The 22,990-nt window shown below is 42.9% G+C and overlaps 1 protein-coding gene across 1 annotated transcript in view; it reads left to right on the top strand.

The window, feature by feature from the left end:
* LOC310966028 (receptor-type tyrosine-protein phosphatase gamma-like) overlaps nt 1–22,990 on the top strand; it is a gene marked incomplete at both ends in the record, with an annotated part of 771,775 nt that overhangs the window by 531,302 nt on the left and 217,483 nt on the right. The window contains one exon of the mRNA XM_083939815.1: nt 13,893–13,959. Within this exon, the coding sequence (XP_083795941.1) occupies nt 13,893–13,959 (67 nt within the window). The remainder of the gene's footprint in view (nt 1–13,892; nt 13,960–22,990) is intronic.

The raw sequence follows: 22,990 nt of genomic DNA, 5'->3' as shown, positions 1-22,990 counted from the left end.
ACATTCCCTATTTCCCTTCCAACCAATGGAACTGGTTTCCATTTATTCTTAAAGGCTTTAGAGAAGCCTTGGAAAATATCAGTCCAGTAAGACGATAACTTTGTACAAGACCAAAGAGAATGATCATCTGTTACAAAGTGTGGATATCAATGGGTCAAACTTATGTATCTTGGTCCTGCAATAGTAAAAACGGTGTAGTGTTTTAAACTGTATCAAGTTTTGTTGGACAATAACTAATCATTCACTTATATTTGCCAGACATTGTTCCCAGAGCCCCTCGCCTGTCTCCTAATTAACTCGCTGGCCCATGCCTGTCTTTGAGAATATGAATCTTTAGGCAGAATTTGATAGAAATATGAGACCGCCCCTTTAAAGAGGGGTTCAAATCTGTTTAATAAATTTAGAGTTTAATGGCAGGGTTTGTTGTGTGGTCGCTTTTTTAATATTGTTTTTCTCACAAAAATTAAAATATACATTAACATGAATCGAACATATTATCAGCAGAAAGATAAATCGGCATCAATTAACCCTTTTATGGTATTCGGGTATATATAGTATTTTTTTTTTTTACCTGTAACTCCTTATTTTATGTGATAAACGTACAAACAAAAAATAATAATAAAGTAAAAATAAAGACAACACATGCTACTATACCCCACACAATTACATCCTAATGATCTTCAGGTCAGTTTGACTCACATACACAGAGACGCAGACACATGCCCGTACACAAACACAATCAAACACACAGAGACATACATACACGCAGATAATGTTCAGTTATTATAATACTCTACCTCCACCACAAAAAAACATTTCCATTGTTAATTGAGTTCTAGTGGAGACTGATTGCAATCATTAAACACATATGTTATCTCTATTGATTGGAACTGAGATCAAGACAATATGTATGTTAATGTACTCAAAGCAATTTCAGTCAAAAGCAACTGGACTTGGTTATTTGTCTAGGAAGACGTTTCACCTCTCATCCATGAGGCTTCTTCAGTTCATGTACACATCTGACCAGGCTGGGACTGGTCCAACTAACTGGTGTGGAGATCCAGGTATTTAACCTCTCACAAGGCCGATGATGTCACTGTAACCCTTTGTGCTCCAAGTGCCAACGGCTGTCATTAGAGTGACAGTTGTAGGTAGGAAGTAGGTTTCGACTTTGTTAGTGCTCTATTGGGTCAAAACGACAGTCGTTGGAGTCACAGGAGGCCATTTGTGAACAGTTATTCTTTGAGGTTAGATGTTGAATCTCCTAGGAAGGGATGAAAGGGCAGTATTTTAAATTGGAGATAAGTGGTGTCTCAGACCACCTCCTCTGTTTATCTACTTTTACATAGATGGCTTCTTTTATTCTTTCAAACCATCTGTCATCTCTGTCCAGGATCTGGACATTGTTGCCATCAAAGGATTGGGCTTTCTCCTTAAAATGAAAGTGGACAGCAGAGTCCAGGCCTGAGGAGTTAGTTCTCCTGTGTTGGGCCATGCGTTTATGCAGTGGTTGCTTAATTTCTCCAATGTAGAGATCTTTGCATTACTTGTTGCATTGGACAGCATACACCATATTGCTTTTGTGGCTGTGTAGTGTTCTGTCCTTGGGATGTACTAGTCTCTGTCTGAGTGTGTTACTGGGTTTAAAAATCTGAAATTGCTTTGGGGATGATGATGACTTGGACAAATGAGAATATTCACAGGTAATCAACAATCCAGGACACGATGGGGGCCTCCACCTGCATCCGAGCCATCTTCTCACCCAGTAGAGCCGGACGGATGGTGTTGAATGCACTGTAGAAGTAAAAAAACATGACTCTCACAGTGCTCGCAGGATTGTAAAGATGACTGTAGACTCTGTTCAGCAGGTAGGTGATGCAGTCCTCAACTCCCAGGCGAGGCTGGTAAGCGAACTGTAGTGGATCAGTGTAGTGTCTGACCATAGGCCTTAGCTGCTCCAGGACAAGTCTCTCCATGGTCTTCATGATGTGGGACGTCAGGGCCTGAGGGCCACTGGGACGCGGCGTCTTCAGCACAGGCACGAGGCAGGACATCTTCCACAGCACAGCGGCCCTCTGGAGGTGCAGGCTCAGGCTGAATATTTGACTCACAGCTGGGGGGCACAGGCTTAAAGCACCCTGGATAATACGACATCGGGGCCTGCAGCTTTGCCAGAGTGGAGTCTTGTCAGCTGTCTTCTCACCAGGTCAGGCATCAAGGACACTGTAGTGGTGTCCGTTGGGGGAGGGCTGAGGTCGTCAGGTTGTGAAGGACATGATGTAGAGCAGGAGAGAGGGGTGGAATAAGTAGGTGTGAAGTCACGTGGGGGATGGGCTGCAGAATGAAACCTATTGAAAAATAGGTTCAGTTCATTGGCCTGGTCCACACGGTCCTCCAACCCTGTGCTACAGTGTTCAGGAACCCGGTGATGGTTCTCATGCCACTCCACGCATCCCTCATGTTGTTTCGTTGGAGTTCATTCTCCAGCTTTCTCCTATAATTGTCTTTAGGCTCCTTGATTTTAAGTTTGAGTACCCCCTGCACTCTCCTCACCTCATCACGGTTGCCATGTCTGAATGCTTTCTTGTTTTCATTCAGGCTGGCCTTAATGTCCTTGTTGATCCAAGGTTTATAATTGGCGTAGCAGGTTACAGTCCGAGCTGGGACATTGCAGTCCACATAAAAATGTATGTAGTCCGTGATGCACTCAGTGAGCCCATTGATGTCCTCCCTGTGCGGCTAACAAAGTGCGAGCCAGTCAGTCGCTTAAAAGCAGCCCTGCAGTGTCTCATAAGCCTCCTCGGACCACCTCCTCACAGTCGTTGTGGTCGTAGGCTACGGTGAACCAGGTTATAATCTGACCTGCCCAGAGGGGGGAGAGAAGAGGAGATGTATGCATCCTTAATGTTAGCATACATCAGGTTCAGAGTCCTCTCCTCTCTGGTAGTACAGCTCATGTACTGTTTGAAAGTCTGCAAAACTCTATCCAAGGTGACGTGGTTAAAGTCGCCCGACATGATGATGAGGGCACTGGGGTCTGGAGATGGTGGTGTGTATGTTGCTGTGTGTATGTCAGGTTTGCAGAGGGATGGATTTACAGAACAACAGTGATGACATGTGGGATCTCTCTAGGCAGATGGTGTGGAGTCCAACGGCCAGCAGTTCAACATCTGTGCTACAGAGCTGTTCTTTAACGGTGATATGACCAGGATTACACCATCTGCAGTTTACTAGAATGACAAGTCCCCCACAATCCCTCTACAATTAATGCTGCGCATCACGTAAACAGTAACATCAGCAAGTGTAATTCATTTATACATAATGTAATATAATTATAGTATAATAACTCGAAATGTAAGCATCTTCATTACACCTTAAACAATCACCTTTATGTTACAGGCTAAATAATGATTGAATCAATGAATGGATGTTACATATTTGTATGAATGGATCACACAGACAGACAGACACACAGAGGCACAGACAGACACACACACCGATGGTCAAAAGTCACTTTTTGCAAATCCGAGAGAAGTCTCAAGTCTGTGAGGGAAGCAGCAACTCCCAAGCAAGTCTCTTATGGTTTTAATAAATAATAATATAGGATTGGAATGCAACCTTAATGTATAATTACACAAAGTCCCAACTAATGACACTTTATAATCTAGTGTAAATATATATAGTCTGCTGCTCCCTTTACATGGAACTAATCACATTCACACCTGAAACTAAAAAACTAAAATTGTAACATAAACTTGTCTTTAACTGACATTAATAATTAACATGTATTTCTAAAGGCATTAGCCAGCAGATGGAGGCCGCACCGGCAAGAAAACTATTGTTGAAAACACACCAAGCAATGGCCAAGTTCGGCCACAGTAATTAAATTTTTCTGCTGCCATGAAGTGTGTTCATGTGTTTGGAGTGGAAACAAATTCATGATAACATAAGTCAACATGTCACAGAGTCACAGGACCCCGTTGCTGATTTGTTACAGTTATAGTCTGCATCACAATAGTTGAACTATCCGCAACTTTTATCTACCCCCAACAGCACTTCACCACAGTATCAAATGGCCCCAGCTTGAAGTGGCTGCCGCAGCTCGCAACAGGCCACATTTTGCACATGCTTGCTGTGTTTCTGCACAATAGGCAAAGAACAGCAAAATAATGTCAGACTTCCTTATCCACCTTGTCCCTGTCTTCCACAACCTACTGATGAATCTGTCATTGATTTAATTAGTGACTGTGTACTCCAATGTGTCGTCTTTAGAGAAGTCCAACCATTACATCCGTTACACCATTGATTTATCAGTAGTTAGTGCTGCCACAGGCAATGGGGAGCCCCTGTTAGACACAGAAGGAGGTGAAAGAAGTCAAGAAAGGACACATAGTAGGGGATATTGGATGGATGACAGTGGGAGGGAAGGACAGGTGATGAGAGAGAGAGAAAAGTTGGAGGAGAGAAATGTGAGGACATGTCACATTGTACCACAGTTTCTTTTTTTCTGATTTGTCACTGCAGTGGCCTGTCCCTTGAGAGAAAGAGGGAGATGGAGCAGTGGGGAGGAATGAAAAGAAAGAGCGAGAGATGGAGGATTTGAAGAATGATAAAGGAGTAGACAGAGAGAGAGTAGGACATTGTGATGTGAGGCCTGGTGGCTGAGTATCTCAGGGGATGGGCCTGTGGGCTTTCATAGACAAACATTAATAATGAAACGCTAATTCCCTCTGTCCTCCTTTCTTTCTCTTCCCCTCACTGTCTCTCTGTCTGTCATTTTCTCGGTTTCTCCATGGCCGCCATTATTTCTCTTAATCTTTTTTCCTTTACACACACACACTTTTTTCCACAACCACTTTCTGTCTTTCCTTGTACCAAAAACAAGCTCTTTATTGCAGTTCCAAATATTAACTTCTTCTGTTATTTGAAATTATTACACAATATACTGTATGTGTGTATGTGTTTCTGTGTGTGTGTGTGTGTGTGTGTGTGTGTGTGTGTGTGTGTGTGTGTGTGTGTGTGTGTGTGTGTGTGTGTGTGTGTGTGTGTGTGTGTGTGTGTGTGTGTGTGTGATTGTGTCGATGGGGGAAGGTTAGAAACTGTCTAACATTACCAGAATTAAACTTTTTCTACTCTCCTTATGTAACTTTCTTGTTCAGTGTTTCACTTGTGCTCCTCATTTGTCAAACATTCTCTTGGTACTTTTTAGCTGTGTATAAAAGTTTCAATACTTTAAACTTATATTGGCTAAACCGGTCACTCTCACACTTCAATGACACAGTCAGACAGCCTCAGACATTTGCTTTTAATAATGCAATCAGGATACTTACGGGTTGGCCAGACCTGCAAGTGGAGTGCAGCCCTTCAACTGCAAACAAAAAGAAGAAAAGTCCATTCAGCAGCCCTCTAAAGGGCCAGCTATTACTTTCAAGATTGTTTTTGTTTTTTTTACCATTAGGTGCTGCCAAGCTAGCTTATTTGCTGAATCTTATTACTGATCACACAATGGTAGCATAGTTGAAAAGATCTAAATACCTGCTGCTCTTCCTCCCCTCGCACTTTGTTTTGGCTCTTAGTATCCCACATCACCTCCTTTGACTTGAGGTATATGCCAGCTCAGATTATGTTATTTGCATATATTTGTGACACACATTTGAACAATCCCGTCCTCATCCCAACTATCAATGATCTGCTGTTTTGCCAGGACCTTTTGGCGTCACTTGTCAACACACTGGCTAGCCGTGCATGTCAAACGCATGATTCTCCACTGTGGTCACTGTTTTAAACACGGGGAACATGTTGATAACGCTGTGAAAAGAACAAAACGATGTCGCTATATGCCACAAAACCACTTTGTTAGGATTAAGAAAAGATGGTGGTCGCGGTTAGAATAAATGTGCTTGTAACATAACACAGTCCAGTGTTTGTTTTACCAATTCACCGCCCTAACCTACCTTCCTACTTTTGGTGCTCTCATCCCTTGAGCATCTAAAATCACTGTAGATGGGTTTGCAATTGAGAGCCCAGTGTGCTTGGCACCAATGCACTGACCAAACGCCCAGGGCCATGACAAAATGTTGGTATTTGTCACCTTGGGACTGAGAACGGGCTGTTTGAGCTAAATGACCCGTTGCGTCAGTAGCATGTGTATCCGGTAAATTATACACAGAAGTGTGTATAGCACCATTTTATACAAATGCAGTTCAAAAAGCCAGCCAACCTCATGAGTCATAGCCACTTGCTTGTGTAGACCTTAACAAACATGTAGTTATAAAAGCCGGGAGGAGCCTGTCATGCTGTAATACAAAATATAATATATATGAAGCTATTTAAAAAAAAAAAAAAAAAAACATACACCCCCAGGGCGTTTTGAGGGGTACAGAACGAAAGTTTTGGTGTTCCATAAAAAATATATACTAAGTCTGAATTATTTTTTTTTTTTTAATTCTGACGGGTTTGACAATGACTTTCTGTCACGTTCTGTTTACGTTCACGTTCTGTTTACATATATCATTTTCCGCTTCCGGCGCTGTGTCAAGCAGCAGCCAGCAACAGTTGCGCTCTCTCCTTTCCGCACTTTTTAGCTATTTTATCATATTTACTGTCTTTTTTATTAGTGCTTTTTCCTGTAAGTCATCGTGCTAACCTCAGCCAACTATGTTCGTCAACTTTCTTACATGTTTTTTGACCGTTTGTCTCAATCTTGGGACTATTTTTGCCGACCGCGTCTCCGTCTGGACGCAACAATGCGGCAGCTCCATTGTTTACACCCGCGAACAGCTGTTGTCGCTAACACCAACGGTGCTGATGCGGGAGAGGCCTGAAATCCCCACAGAACTGAGGAGAAAGTACAGGGGATGTAAGGCTGGACGTATACACCAGGAAAAGAAGAGGAGACATAAACCATCTCTCCCTTGCATCACCATGGGTAACGTAAGGTCGCTGGCTGATAAGATGGACGAGCTAGCGGGCCTGGTGAAGACTCAGTTGATGTATTGTGTGAGCAGTGTGCTGTGTTTTACAGAGACGTGGCTCCACGAGGACATCCCGGACTCTAACGTAACTGTGGATGGCTTTCAGACTGTTCGGGTTCGGGTTCGCTGTTGTAACAACAAGTGGTGTCATCCCGGACATGTTACTGTAAAGGAGCGTGTGTGCAGCCCGGACATTGAGCTGCTTGCCGTGAGTCTGCGGCCATACTATCTGCCGAGGGAGTTTTCACACGTGATCGCCCTGGTTGTTTACATTCCTCCAACTGCAAACACGGCACGCGCAAATGACGTCATCCACACCGTCATCGCGGGCCTTCAGACACGGCACCCAGACGCATTCATTGCAATATCTGGGGACTTCAACCACATCACTCTGGCTGCAACACTGCCCACTTTCAAGCAGTTTGTGGACTGTCCCACCAGGGAAAACAAGACACTGGACCTGCTGTATGCTAATGTTAAGGAGGCTTACAGCTCCACTGCTCTTCCTCCTCTTGGAAGGTCGGACCACAACCTGATCCACCTGCAGGCCCTGTATAAGCCCCAAGTCCAGCGGCTTCCTGTGACCACCAGGACTGTGAGGAGATGGTCACAGGAGACTGATGAAGCTTTACAGGACTGCTCTGAACTTACAGACTGGGATTTGCTCTGTGATTCACATGAGGAGGACCTTGATCATCTCATGGACTGCATAACAGGGTACATCAATTTCTGTGTGGACAGCGTTGTTCCTACAGTGACTGTACGCTGTTTCCCCAATAACAAGCCGTGGGTCACCAGAGACATTAAGGTCCTGCTGAATGAGAAGAAGAGGGCCTTCAGAGATGGGGATAGAGAGCAGATGAGGCAGGTCCAGAGGGAGCTTAAGGAGAGGATCCAACAGGGCAAAGACACCTACAGGAGGAAGCTGGAGCACAAACTCCAGCAGAACAATTTAAAGGATGTGTGGAGTGGCATGAGGAGCATCACAGGCTACAAACCATCTGGTAGCCAGACAGTAGGAGGTGGTACTGAACGTGCCAATGAGCTGAATCTGTTCTTCAACAGATTTGATGAAAGGGCTCTGGACCACCCACCCCCACGGCTCCTCCACAACCTTCCACCTCCAAACCTCCAGCCCCGCTGACACCCCCCCTCCCCCTCAATTCCCTCCTGATTTTGCCCTACCTGTCCCCTCCCCCCGCCATCACCTCTCTACACCCCCACCAATGCACACAGCAGACAGAACTTCACTGCAGAGCAGGTGAGGAAGGAGCTGTGCAGACTCCGCCCAGGCGAGGCATCAGGTCCCGACGGTGTCAGCCCGAGGGTCCTCAAAGCATGTGCGACCCAGCTGTGTGGAGTCCTGCAGTACATCCTCAACCTCAGTCTGAGTCTTGAGAAGGTCCCTGTGCTGTGGAAGACATCCTGCCTGGTACCAGTACCAAAGAAGGTGCGTCCCAGCACCTCCCAAGACTACAGACCGGTGGCACTGACGTCGCACCTGATGAAGTCCCTGCAGAGGCTGGTCCTTTCACTTCTTCGGCCCCTGGTCAGCTCATCACTGGACCCTCTACAGTTTGCCTACCAGCCGAGACTAAGTGTGGAGGACGCTGTCATCTTCCTGCTCCACCGTGCCTGCGCCCACCTGGACAGACCGGGAACCACAGTGAGAATCTTGTTCATGGACTTCTCCGGTGCGTTTAATACCATCCGGCCTGCTCTGATGGGACGTAAGCTGACGACGATGCAGGTGGACCCTCCCCTGGTTTCCTGGATTACGGATTACTTGACTGGTCGACCACAGTATGTCAGACTGCAGAGTGTCTGACACTGTGGTCAGCAGCACTGGAGCTCCACAGGGAACTGTTCTTTCCCCCTTTCTGTTCACCCTGTACACCTCAGACTTTCAGCTCCTCTCTGAGTCCTGACACCTGCAGAGGTTTGCTGACGATTCTGCAATTGTTGGCTGTGTCAGTGAGGGGAAGGAGAAGTACAGGGGCGTTGTGGACTCAGCTAATCACCTGATCCTAAACGCCACCAAGACTAACGAGCTAGTGGTGGATTTCCGCAGGAGTAAATCTGCCCCCACACCAATCTCCATCAACGGCGTGACTGTGGATGTTGTCCAGGATTACAAATACCTTGGAGTATACCTGGATAATAAACTGGACTGGTCTAAGAACACTGAGGCTGTTTACAAGAAGGGCCAGAGTCGTCTCTATTTCCTGAGGATGCTCATATCATTCAGTGTATGTAACACCATGCTCAGGATGTTCTACCAGTCTGTGGTAGCCAGTGCCATCTTCTTTGCTGTTGTGTGCTGGGGCAGCAGGCTGAGGGCAGCAGACGCCAAGAGAATCAGTAAGATCATCAGGAAGGCTGGCTCCGTCCTGGGGGTCAAACTGGACTCTTTGGTGGCGGTGTCTGAGAGGAGGATGCCGTCTGAACAGCACAGCATCCTGGACAACAACACTCACCCTCTGTCACCCTGCTGACCTCCAGCAGAAGCACCTTCAGCCAGACTCATTCTCCCCCGGTGTAATACTGAACGCCGGAGGAAGTCTTTTCTTCCGGTGGCCATCAAACTGTGTAATTCATCTCCCCCCGGTCAGGTAAGGAACAGTGTAGACACTGTGTCCTGAGAAAATGTCACTTTGTCACTTTATATCATCACTGCACCACTTTATTCAGTTGTACTGTCACTTACTTCAGTAAGAAATGCTGCTCGCTTTACTGTAACTTACTCCAGTAAGAAAGGCTGCTACATTTCACTGTGGTTTATTGTAACTTAGTTCTGTAGGAAATGCTGCTACAGTTTAAACACTGTTTTCACTTGTCGCTCTTTATCACTTATTTAGTTTGTACTTTTGTACATTTTATTTCAATAACTGCACAGTGCGTATGGTTGTATATTGTATATACCCACGCTTAACCCCAATGTCTGTTGCACTCTGTCACACTTAGTTATTGTTTGATTTATTTTACGTTAGCTTTATTTTGATTTAATTATGTTAGCTTATTGTCACTCTGATCCTTTACCACCTTTGTATTGAAACTGTTGCACAATATTTCCCTCGGGATAAATAAAGCTTCTTGAATCTTGAATCTATCAGCCAATAGCGGCCGGCATTGTGGGTTGCCAAGGTTGTCTGTTGTTAGGCGCGGCTACTGTAGGCTGGCACCCATATCTACTGTATATTCATTATCACCACATACTGCCTGACAGCTATCTTTGTGCAAACCTCAGTCTCTCCATCTCTCCATTTGCCTTCAGCCTCACTGTCACTGCTGTGGAAGCTGCTGCTCTGCTCATGTCGATCGGGCTAGAGAAACAAGGAATCATTTTGAGTTGAGAGCTAGCTAATGGAATACACAGCACTCAAAGAAAGACTTCCAGTTGAAGACTGGCTAACGTTAAATACTGTTGTGAAACTGATTCATTAGTCAAAATTAGTGGTTACCCTGTATGATTCCTCACTTGACTTGGAGCAGGCTGATCGCTTCACACACTCTGCAATGAACCTGGCAACCTGACTGTTGGAATAAATTTTTGTTGTTGTGACTATGATCTTAAGACACTAAATGGTGGTGTTCTGCTCATTCAATATTCAACCTTTAAGTGCAGTTGTACATGCTAATAATCGGGCACTCTTATTGGTGATGGCAAACACAATCTGAAGCATGCCACAAAACCTTTACCCAAGAAGAAGCTCTTGTGCGTGTAAAGCTGTGTAAGAGCTGTGCTCTGAAAGAGATTATGTGTTAGGTAATGTGTTGCTTTTGTGGAGGAGAAACTGTTGCCTAGTGAAGGAAGCCTGGGTCAACAGCCAAACAGAAGTTGGCCGGAACAGCAGGGACAGTCTGGATTTGGGAGAGGGGCCTCTATCTAGCAACCAGTCCCTGACACCTAGAGGATATAGCTCCCTCCATAATCAGCTCGTCATGCATCAAGGCACACAATGTGTGTTTGACAGCCATGTGATTAAAAACAAAGAAAATATATTAGTTTTTCCCACCGATTAAGGAAATGATGTCACATCGTAAACACATCATCCACTACCATGGACTGCTTTGGAGTAGGATTTGCTTATGTACTTGACAAAAGCGCAAAAAATGACCAGGCTGTGTTTTGTTCACTGTGCTTTTGCCGGGGTCCAAACTGACAGGCAGTGTAAGCACAAAGCCCAGCAGTCCTTCAAACCGAACTTGACCATTAAATCTAGGTAAACAACAAGTGTGGATTTCTTCAAATCCAGAAGAAAAGAAGTTGTGGAGAGTCTGGGAAAGGGAGGAAGGCATGACAGTAGTCTTGGCAGTCTCTCAGCTGTTCAGGGAATATGTTGGATATGGTTGCTGGCAGTGGCTTTGAGGTAATTTTCTCTTCACTGACGAAAAAGTATAAAAACTGAATAGTCTGGACATTTTGTAACTATTTTTAGATATGCTGCAGCTTGATTATGTATTACATTTTTATCATTTGAACAGTGTACAATAATGTCTTATCATGACAAGAGTAGAAATTGTTGTAGCAGCTGTGTAGTAGTAGTCACAGCGGTAGTTTTAGCAGAAGCCGCAATAGTTGTTGTAATAGTAAGCACATTTTATTTTTTCAGCACGTGAGCCAGTAGACCGAAAAGTGCTGATAGGTTCATAATGAATAAATAGAGAGGTAGTGCAGAGCAGGGCTGCTGATGGTTTCATAGACCAGCAGTACAACTGTATAATCAATTCTGAAACGAACAGGGAGCTGATACAAAACTACACAAAACTGAGAACAAGTGTGATGTGATAAATTTTTTCTCTGTTGTTCGGATTAGCTGTAGTCTTACCACGGTCTTCTTATTGAAGCCAGTAAGGGGGGCATTGCAGAAAGTCCAATCATCAATAAATAAATAAATGCATATATTTTTCTGCCTCTGCCTGAAACAATCTATTGCTCTAGACATAGATGTTCTTCAAAAGATAGAAAGAAAACCAAAGTGGTTGAAAAAGAAAAAGAAAACAAGAGAAACAACATAATCATTCCTTATGTGGCTGGGGTATCAGAGAAAATCAGGAGGATCCTCAACAATCACTGCGTCCCTGTGTATTTCAAACCCAGTAACACACTCAGACAGAGACTAGTACATCCCAAGGACAGAATACTACACACCCACAGAAGCAATCTGGTTTATGCTGTCCAATGCAACAAGGAATGCAAAGATCTCTACATTGGAGAAACTAAACAACCACTGCATAAACGCATGGCCCAACACAGGAGAGCTAAGTCCTCAGGCCTGGACTCTGCTGTCCACTTCCATCTCAAGGAGAAAGCCCAATCCTTTGATGACAACAATGTCCACATCCTGGACAGATAGTTTGAGAGAGGACTAAAAGAAGCCATCTTTTCAAAACTAGAGAAACCATCGCTAAACTGGTCTGAGACACCACTTATCTCCAATTTACAGTGCTGCCCTTTCATGCCTACCCAGGAGATTCAACAATCTAACCTCAAAGAACACTCACTCATCACTCATCACTCATCTTCAACCGCTTATCCGGGGTCCGGTCGCATGGGCAGCAGCTCTAGCAGGGGACCCCAAACTTCCCTCTCCCGGGCCACATTAACCAGCTCTAACTGGGGGATCCCCATCCCAGGCCAGTGTCAGAGGTGAAACGTCTTCCTAGACAAATAACCAAGTCCAGTTGCTTTTGACTGAAATTACTTTGGGGATAACGATGACCTGGACAAATGAGAATATTCACAGGTTCCTTCCAATGAGAGGTTTCTTACATGCATATGGATACAAATTCAAGCTGTATTGTGAAATATTTCTGTCTACAGTACATGTCACTGACTTGAATGAGAGTAGCACATCTCATACCTAATCAAGAAATCATGCCATTTTTGTGCATTTTAGGAAAGCATAAAGGTAATAGAACAGAAAACACTCATATGAATCATTTCAGAAGGGCCATATGTGGTGGTTTGAAAGGCAGTGGTGTATATTCTCATTTGCCTGCTGTTTTTTATCCTTTGGATTGCTTTGGTTTTCAGGTTTTCCAGCTTTCATGACAACAATGACTCCCTAATTGACAAAGAAAATGCATGCTTCTATAACATCTCACACTCTTTGTTCAGATGGAGAGGGCCTTTGAGAGCTTGTTGATTGCTGCTGTTTGTTCCTCCTAATTACACAGCACTTGTTTTCTCAACATCTTCTATCTTTTCTATGATTCCCCACTCTACCTCTCTCTCTTTTATTGTCCTTTTCTTTCTTCTGATTTAGCACAGATGTAGGGTTTTGTGCAATTGTTAAAACAAGCATGAGTCACCAAATAAACTTTTCTTAACCACAAATATTCATTCTCATTTCTATGGCATCATATACTGACACTTTGTCACAGCCCTCAGCATTTGATACAGACACACAAGGCACAGTTACGTCTGCCTGAGACACACCAGGCTCTCAACTGTAAACCCATCCATAGTAAAAGTGAAAGTGAGTAAGGAGGAGGTTTGGGTAAGAGTGGATCACACAGACACCTGACTTTCACTCAGGAGACTTTTCCTAACCCTAAATGTATTACATTTGCAGATTCTAAGAGTTATATATTTGTTAGATTAGGATGTAATCTATAAACTATTAGATCTAAATTTAAATATAATTTAATTGCTTGCTTAAATTCAAAAACGTTATTAAATTATTATTTTTTTAAAAACAAACATATTTTTCAGGATATGAATCATGATCATTTGAATAAATGAATCAGAAACGTTTTGAATGGAACCCCAGGCAGAGTGCACAGAACCCACTTTGTGGGTGACATTGATACAAAGAATTACAATTATATTTCCCTAACCTCTTATGTATGCAATGATGTTTTCTATAAATAATAATAATGATATGTGATGATAATTATTTTTGTGTTTCTCAGGTGGGAGGGAAGGACAATCCTTCTGTGGACCCTATAATCCACGGCCTGAAGGGTGTGGTCCATCATGGTGAGTGGCAGTCTCATTGCCCATTCACACAATGATATTGATTCATAAGGAGCCAGGATTTGCAGGAGTTTTGATTTTATGAGTGCATATACACATTCATCTTGCATCTTCACCAAAGCCTTTTCAGCTCACACATTTACTGCATCCAAGTCCAGCTCTGGTCCTTGACCAATATATGGGATTGGGATTTCCCTTCACTTTGACATTACATTTACAGAACTGCCCACAAAGTACTGTATGTTAAAGGAATAATATTGGTAATTTAAAATGACTGGATGGTAGGTACTAATCTTACCGATCTCTAAGGATGGGACAGTTACATAGGGAAGGCATCTTTCATTAACGTCGATAATGTTTGTCACTGTTGGCCAGTAGATATACGAAACAAGTGTTTACAAGTGTATTGCTGTGCTAAAGCTTTTGTCATCAGCTATCAGCCATTGGTAGACTGGCCTTGTCAACCTGCACAAACACAACCAGTCTTGAAATACTTTACTCACTGAGTGTTGCCTTGAATTAATGAAGAAACGTTTCTGTCGCATGCCTCTAGGGTGAACAGAGAATCAAAAAACAGCAAAAAGTCTTGAGGCGTTAAAGACATAGGGGTCTGCGTTAAACAACAGCAAAACTATATCAAAACATCCATTGTCAAACTCTTGCAGTATAATCGGAGTCACGTTTATCCAGCACTTTATGGAGTTGGCTATCCATAGCGATATGCTTTCTGGTTGGCAGTGATGCACTGTAGCATTATATATCTAGGACTTGTATTGTGAAAGGTAAGAAGTAGTGAAGCTACTGTTGACAGTGTGGAAGAGTTTGCGGTCGTTCAACGACAGAGCCTCTATGTTTTTATTTCATTACCTCCTAAAGTATAGAAGTAACTAAAACACTGTCCTCTTTATTTGTGCCATGAAGCAAGGCGTTATATTCCCAAGAGATCTTACCAGTTTACAGACAGGAGATCATACCCAGTGGCAGACGGGAGATTGTACCCGCTGGCAGATGTACCAGTATCCTTCCACTGTATTAGCTGGGATACACACAGTGCTTCTGCCCAGTCAGGCCAGTTTGCAGCAGTTAAACTGGAAAGCCTCGGGAGGTTTAACTCATTGACCGTACATCTGAGGAACTGCTGCTGAGTTCAGATCAGGTTCCAGTATTGTGAGGACTTCAGATGCATGCAGTTTATGCTAGGAATGGTACATAGGAACACTGGACCAAAATGCAAGACACAACACAGAGTCAAAAGTGAACATGATTTAATGTGCAACAAGAAATATATAGATTCTCAGACATGGCGTTCCTCCATGTGGTAATGGCCTCCTTCGGGTGAACAAACAATTCACAATCCAACTCAAAACAGGCAAGTGACAAGCAAGCTGGCAGGCAGGCGGAAAGTTTTAAGCAAACAATAAGGCAAACTGCAGCAAAAAGAACACAGATCAGGGATAGCTACACAAGCTAAATACACAGGGAAAATACTAGACATAAGAGGACCCAAGATCTCAACAAAGTACTGCTCTTGCTGAATGTACGATCTGGCAACGAGTGACAATCAGGCTGCTCTCCTTATACTGGAGGGAAGGTGATTAGTGCTGATGATCTCCACCTGGTGCAACGATCGCCAGGGCCACCGCTCACAGACACACACAAGTTTTAAGCAAACAATAAGGCAAACTGCAGCAAAAAGAACACAGATCAGGGATAGCTACACAAGCTAAATACACAGGGAAAATACTAGACATAAGAGGACCCAAGATCTCAACAAAGTACTGCTCTTGCTGAATGTACGATCTGGCAACGAGTGACAATCAGGCTGCTCTCCTTATACTGGAGGGAAGGTGATTAGTGCTGATGATCTCCACCTGGTGCAACGATCGCCAGGGCCACCGCTCACAGACACACACAGACAGGGAAACATTAGATACACATGCAGGAAAAAACAAACAATGAAACAAGGGGAAAGAGGAGGGCTGCCATGATGCCATTGTGACAGTTTAATTGAATTAAATGTACAGCTACATTTATGTGCAAACTATTACAGCAGAACAATATTCCTGTAATGAGCCATGATATATTTGAAAAGGAATGAAGCCCAGACACTCTGATGGGGCATAGTATCTGAACTGTAAATTTGCTTTGCTAATTTTCCTCACTGTACTCAGGAGAGATGTGAAATTAGCATGGGATATTAGTTCTGCTAACAGAGGCCTTATCACTCTGAGCTATGAAGAAGAAGAATTACTTTATTTATCCCGCACGGGGAAATTGAATTTTTTCACTCTTATTATTATACATGTTACACACACAGGCCCGAAATACACACATGCACAAACAGGACCTATACATGCAATTAAGGAGAGATGTTAGAGCGAGGGGGCTGCCAGTGACCAGCGCCCCGAGCAGTTGGGGGTTCGGAGCCTTGCTCAAACAGCACCTCGGCAGTGCCCAGGAGATGAACTGGCACCTCTCCAGCCACCAGTCCACGCTCCATACATGGTCCACACAGGGACTTGAACCAGCGACCCTACGGTTCCCAGCCAAGTCACCAATGGACTGAGCTACTGCCGACCCGATGGTGGCAGTAAAGGGAGAATGATCATGTTAAAAAAAAGAGACTACAAACCAGAACTCCAAAGGCAAAAGGTGGCATTACGACAATGGAAAAAAAAATTAGTAAAAATAATTTACGGTAAGAGTTAAACATTAACATCAACTATAAGACTGTATACATCTGTATTAGTACTTATATGTACACAGAAAAATTTGAAGAGTAAATTTTACTCAATTTGAGTAAAATTTTACTCCCAAAAAAGATAGTACTCAGTCCCAGTCCAAAAAGAGTAAATTCACCCTCGTCATAGAGTTAAAATTTAAGAGTTATTTCTACTCTATAATTCAAATTTTACTACACAACATTAAAATTTACTCAATTTAGCATAACGTGAGGAAAACTCCAACCCCATTTCACTCAATACAGAGTTGTATTTTACTCTGTTCAGAGTAGCAACTGCCTCGTAATAGAGTTATATTTCTACTATTAATAGTTGTATTTTACTCTGTTAAGAGTAGTAACTCCCCCATAATAGAGTTATATTTCTACTATTAATAGAGTTGTATTTCACTCTAGAGAGTTGTATTTGACTCAGTATTGATTTTAAAAATGATAACTCTGGATTAAATGTTTGAAATAAAAGACCAGAAATGAATATTCAACAATGCACTTGTATTTTTCTTAAATGCATTACGCATACACTAAGCACCCATAATATACATGTCAATACCGTTTGGCCTTTGTAATATGACAGCATTGTATAATACATGAAAAATGATCAAATCAAAACCTGCAAAAAAAATCTCTCTCCGCGTAATCATTATGAGTCGTAATCATTATCAGTCAAAACATTTACACCCAATTGGTGGGCTATCACAATTTGGACACAATGTGCTCTTTGAAATTGGGTGGATTAGATAAAGAGGAGACAATATGAATAAACTAGAATTTGAGTTATGGGCAAAGAAATTCAGAAATCCATTTTTCATCCCCAGTGCAATAGTTAGAGCTTAGCTATTCTTTTATAACAGGAAACAGTATGGAACATTGAATGAACTTGAATCATCATTACTGTATGACATCTGCATATCTAATGCTTTGTAACACAAAAGCTCTTTGACGTCAACAACATAAGGTTCTTCTGCAGTACACACAACTTTAAATGCATAAAAATGCTCGTCCATACACACTGTTTATAGTGCAAATGTAAACAACAGTAAACTCTCATCTTTAAGAACAACACGGTGGATTTTGTGAAAAGCAAAGCATTAAGCACTTAAGACAAACAACTAAACCTCGACGATAAGTATTTCCATGGTGTTTGGCCCATCTAACATCTTAGTGTCAATTGCTACCTGAAGAGCCTCTGCTGTCTCACAGCCCCTTACCATCATGTTCAGCCCTACCATTTTACTTGGACCAAGCACCAGTCTGCCGGGCTCAAATGTCTGCTATAAGTAAGTAACTAAGGGCGCACTCACACTGTCCTTCGGGCCGGGGCCAAAACCGTTTTTTCAGCTAAAGCCTAGTACCTTTAAGCAGTGTGAGTGCACCCGTTCCGCGCATAACTGCGGCCAGCGGGCCGTCCACGGCCCGCTTGAAAGAGGGGGCTTTAGCGGAGCCTTTTGCACATGTACGAGCACAAGCGTGCGCACGTGTACGAGCACGAGCACGAGGCCTACGGCAGTAGCGCTATGTCCGCCTGTTCGGACATGTAAATAGAAGGACGGACCATGCGCAGACATTTAACAACAATGGCGGTGAAAGGTTCACGTTGGTGTGATGCGGAGGTGGAGTGTTTACTGCAGATTTGGTCGGATGAAAATATTCAAAAACAGTCGACAAGACGCACAAAATCTCAGAGGTCTGTGGAAAGATTTGTAAACAAAGCCACACACGCGCGATCAATGCGTGTGACGTGTTACGACGTGATGGCGTATGGATAGCAAGAAGCATTGGCCGGCCCTGGCAGTGTGAGTACAAACGGGAGTGGGGCGCGGGGGGAGAGGGAGGGGGGACAAGTACCCTAAAGCCCGGGTCGCGGTGCGGAAGGACAGTGTGAGTACGCCCTGAGTATATGCTACTTGACTTAGGCGTTTCTTTCCCAATGTTTTTGTTATATTTTAGAAGCATTTTAGTTGTTTTTTACAGAAATTGTGCTTCATTTCATAGCGCATAGACCAGGTATACACAAGTGGTCCAATTTTACGAATTAATGTAGGATAATGCACTATGAAATGATGCTTTGGTAGTAGCTAGAGATGCACTGATCCGATACCCGGATTGGATATCAGCACAGCTATTGACTAATTAGCTGGATCAGATGTCGGATGAATGAGGCCAATCCAGCATTCCGATCCAGTCATTTCTTTTTGTATTAATATCTGTAGTGACTTGTTTTTAACAGACACCAACGAAACAAACCTAAGCCACGGAGGGGCTGCTGTACTGGAACTTGCAATCAATCAATCAATTTGCGCTCTTGGCAGTACACGTCCTTACCAATCTGTGCACACAAACAACACAAAAGGCTCCCATATTTGCCACAGCGCATAAACAAAGGCAACAAGGGCGATGACGACAGTCAAAACAACTTTACTTTCTCTGTCAGCAGCACACCTGCAGAGTAATTACCCATTGCTGTTAATCCTGGGCAAAGGAGGACTCAAATGTAGTCAGAGTACGATAAATGCAGGTTTTAATTCCTTGACAAGGCTGTGGTAACGGCTAGCAGAACTTAAACAGACAAAATACTTAGCAGCAAGGCAGGGGAGGACGAGGACTATATACACATGAGGGAGGATGACACAGATGGACACAATCAGGTAATCAGGGAAACACAGCAGACCGGTGACACAGGAGGAAGGGCAAGTAAACTGAAACGAGAGGAAGATTAATCTTTAAAAATAAAACATGACAGGACACCTCTCACCACGGTGTGACAGTTGCTGTATTTAATACTTCGTACACCCCACAGTGCACAGCGCCACCTACTGTGGCCTCCAGGAAATAAACAAAAAAATAAACACAAATACACATTAAAGCTGCAAGCAGTGATGAACGGACCCTTGCACCCGGTGCACCTAGGGGGAACCAGCCAGACTCCAGCCAATGCAGCCATGTGTCTCAGCGACTGTCAAACACTAAACAAAGGAAATCTATGGAAACTTTTGCCCCACTTTCAGCATCCATTGTGTGGCGCTAGAGAGCACCTACCAAACATGCTTTGCCTTGCTGTATATCAAACAAAGAACACACATTGAAAGTTGGATGTAAATTGGATGACATTTGTCATATTAGGCTAACTTCCTGTTGCCTACAGGTGGTGCTTTGGCTGTGAGTTAATATTGATGTGTTGGTGTGTTCAGGCTGGGGGTCTTGCCATGCCTCAGAAATTTGGTGACGATTGGACAATGTATGCCAAATTTACAGCAACTTCCTGTTTCATGACGTGACGCCAGTATTCGCTGCCAGGCCACGGCCAGACGCTCCAGAAAGATGAAAAGATATGAGGTAACTTTGATCACTAGAGTCTTTAGATGGTACAGGCTGATTTTGAAGGTGATGGGATTCTATCTTTACAGGTAGATCTTTAAAGTATGACACCATCAAAAAGCCACATATTTCCTGCTACCAATACGGGGCGCTCTGACTACGAGTGAATATTGAGAGGTGGTTCTGTTCAGGGCCGGACTCTCATCAATCATCACAAATTTGGTGAATATTGGACAATCTATGCTTAAGTTACAGCAACTTCCTGTTTTATAACGTGACGCCAATATTCGCTACCACGCCACGGACACACGCTCCTGAAAAATGAAACGATATGAGGTAACTTTTTTTAAATATTTTATTTTCAGTTTTATATATGCAATCTAAAAAAACATGTTAATATACCAACAGTATAGAGACATAACAAAGGCCAAAAAGGCAAAGCATAACCCCCTCCACTAAAAGAAAAAAAAAAAGAGATGTAACGATATTATCTAAATAAGGATGCCAAAATGGTGTTATATCGTTTTCTGAGACAATTTGTGATTTTTTTTCAAGGGGAATGCAGCTATTTATCTCAACAGACCACCTGTCAACAAGAAGAGGGGAGTCAGATTTCCACGGCAATGAACTTCTTAGAGCAGCCACGCAATTTCAATGAATTTGAGTTGTGCATTGGTTATAGAATGGCCGATACTTGTTCCTCAATAAACAATGTTTAGGGTCCACAGGAACATTAACTCCTGTGATCCTGGTTAAAGTGGAGCTGATATCCCGCCAAAAAGGCCTAACTTTCATACACAGCCAGGTACAATAAAAAAAGGAACCAACTTCAGTGTCACATCTGAAGCACATTTCTGACAGGTTAGATTTGAATGAAGGTCATTTTTCTGGGGTATGGTATAATTGATGTAAAATATTATAGTTAATCTATACCAGGCATTGATACTAGTTTAAAAACTGTTTTGACACAATTCTGCCCAAAACTGTTCATCGATTGTAACATTGAGATCTGACTCCACCATTTAATTTAGAAATAAATGTATGTGTTTCATCACAAAGAAATCTTTCAACATCATTCATGACAGGTTGAGCTATTTCAGGACCCAGATTAGCTCTCAGAAAGGATCTTAGTTGGAGATAACATTAAAAGGTTTTATTGGACAGGTTGTATGTCCTCTTCAGGTGCTCAAATGACATGAAAAGTCCTTGTTCAAAGCAGAATCTTATTGGCAAGAGCCGTGGTTATAAGTTCATTTTGCTTTAAAGGTGTTTTAGGTGACAGTCCCACCTTCAATCCAAGACTCTTGTGAACCTCATACCGAACGTTTCTCAGATGTCTCAATATAGGGTTCTGTCCTGTTGTGTACAGTTCCAGAAAAATGCTTATATATGTAGTCACTGGGGACCTTTTCTTTCAAGGGGTGCAGTCCGATTTGTGTCCAAGAAGGGGCATCACTGCCCTCAGAAAAGGATGAGATGAACCTCATTTGAGCTGCCAAGTAGTAATTTTTTAAATTATGCAGTCGAAATCCCCCTGAACCACAGTCCCATGTTAACTTTCCCATGGATACCCAGGGAACTTTAAAATTCCATAAAAATCGTCTGACACATCTTGCTTCTGACACATAGCTTTGAAGAAAGATTGTGGTAAAAGAATGGGCAGAGATATTGCAATCTCGGTTGTAAATTCATTTGAATACAGTTAACTCTTCCTATCATCCTCAATCTTACTGAGCAGTGCAATGTAATTCAATTTATACAGGTTTTTGAGGTTGTTGTCCCAAGGTATTGTATACCATCCATAGGCCATTTAAATGGACTTGTGCGCTGGAGTTTGGAGTGATCAAAATTTGTCAATGAAATAATTTCACTTATTTCACGTCTGAAATTCACCTTATAGCCTGCAATACTACCAAGTATTTAGTACAGTTTGTAATTTGGAAAGAGAGTTACCATTGTATTCATTTTATGAACTGTTTGACCCACCTGAAAGCCCTCTATATCAAGATCTCGTCTATTTGCTTCAGCTAAAGGCTCAATTGCAGAGACAAAAAGTGCTGGAGACAGAGGGCATCCATGTCAGCTTGATCTGCTTAACGGGAATGTAGATGAAATCTGTCCATTGGTGCTGATTTTTGTTTGTTTGAACACAACCAGAAAATAATGGGCCGAGCCCAAACTAGGCAAACACTTTAAATAAATATGGCCACTCTAGCCTATCAAAGGCGTTTTCAGCATCTAAAGCCACAGCTGCACTGGGTTACGTTTCGGGATTTTGTTAAATGAATAATATTAAAGAGCCTAGGTTATTAGCCGAGGAGCGCTTTGAAATAAAGCCACACTGGTCTGGATTGATTAGTTGTGGCAAGTATTGGCCAAGTATATTAGCCAGGGCCTTAGAAATTACTTTATAAAATGTATTTAACAATGAAATACATGTAGGCCGATAAAAAGAGCATTTCGATGGATCTCTATTTTTTGTAAATAACAGTAATTATGGCTGTGGTGAATGATTCAGGCAGTGTTTGAGTCTTAGAGGCCAAGTTGATGACAACCATAAGAAGTGGGAGGAGTAAATATTTAAATTTCCTGCAAAAATCTTGATGAAACCCATCTCCTCAAGATTTGTTTGCTTGTAATGAGCTTAGAGCTTTTTCAATTTCTTTTTGTTTAAAGGGCAGATCGAGACTATTTTGGTCTTCCGGGCCAAGTTTGGGCAGTTCAATCATTGACGAAAATTCATTAATGTCACTCAGATTTTCCAGGGTTCTCATCTCATCTTCAACCGCTTATCCGGGGTCGGATCGCAGGGGCAGCAGCTCTAGCAGGGGACCCCAAACTTCCCTTTCCACATTAACCAGCTCTAACTGGGGGATCCCGAGGCGTTCCCAGGCCAGTGTTGAGATATAATCTCTCCACCTAGTCCTGGGTCTTCCCCGAGGCCTCCTCCCAGCTGGCCGTGCCTGGAACACCTCCCTA

This window comes from Echiichthys vipera (assembly GCF_963691815.1).
Source record: "Echiichthys vipera genome assembly, chromosome: X".
NCBI classification, from domain to species: Eukaryota; Metazoa; Chordata; class Actinopteri; order Perciformes; family Trachinidae; genus Echiichthys; species Echiichthys vipera.
This window is presented reverse-complemented; position numbering and strand designations above follow the sequence as displayed.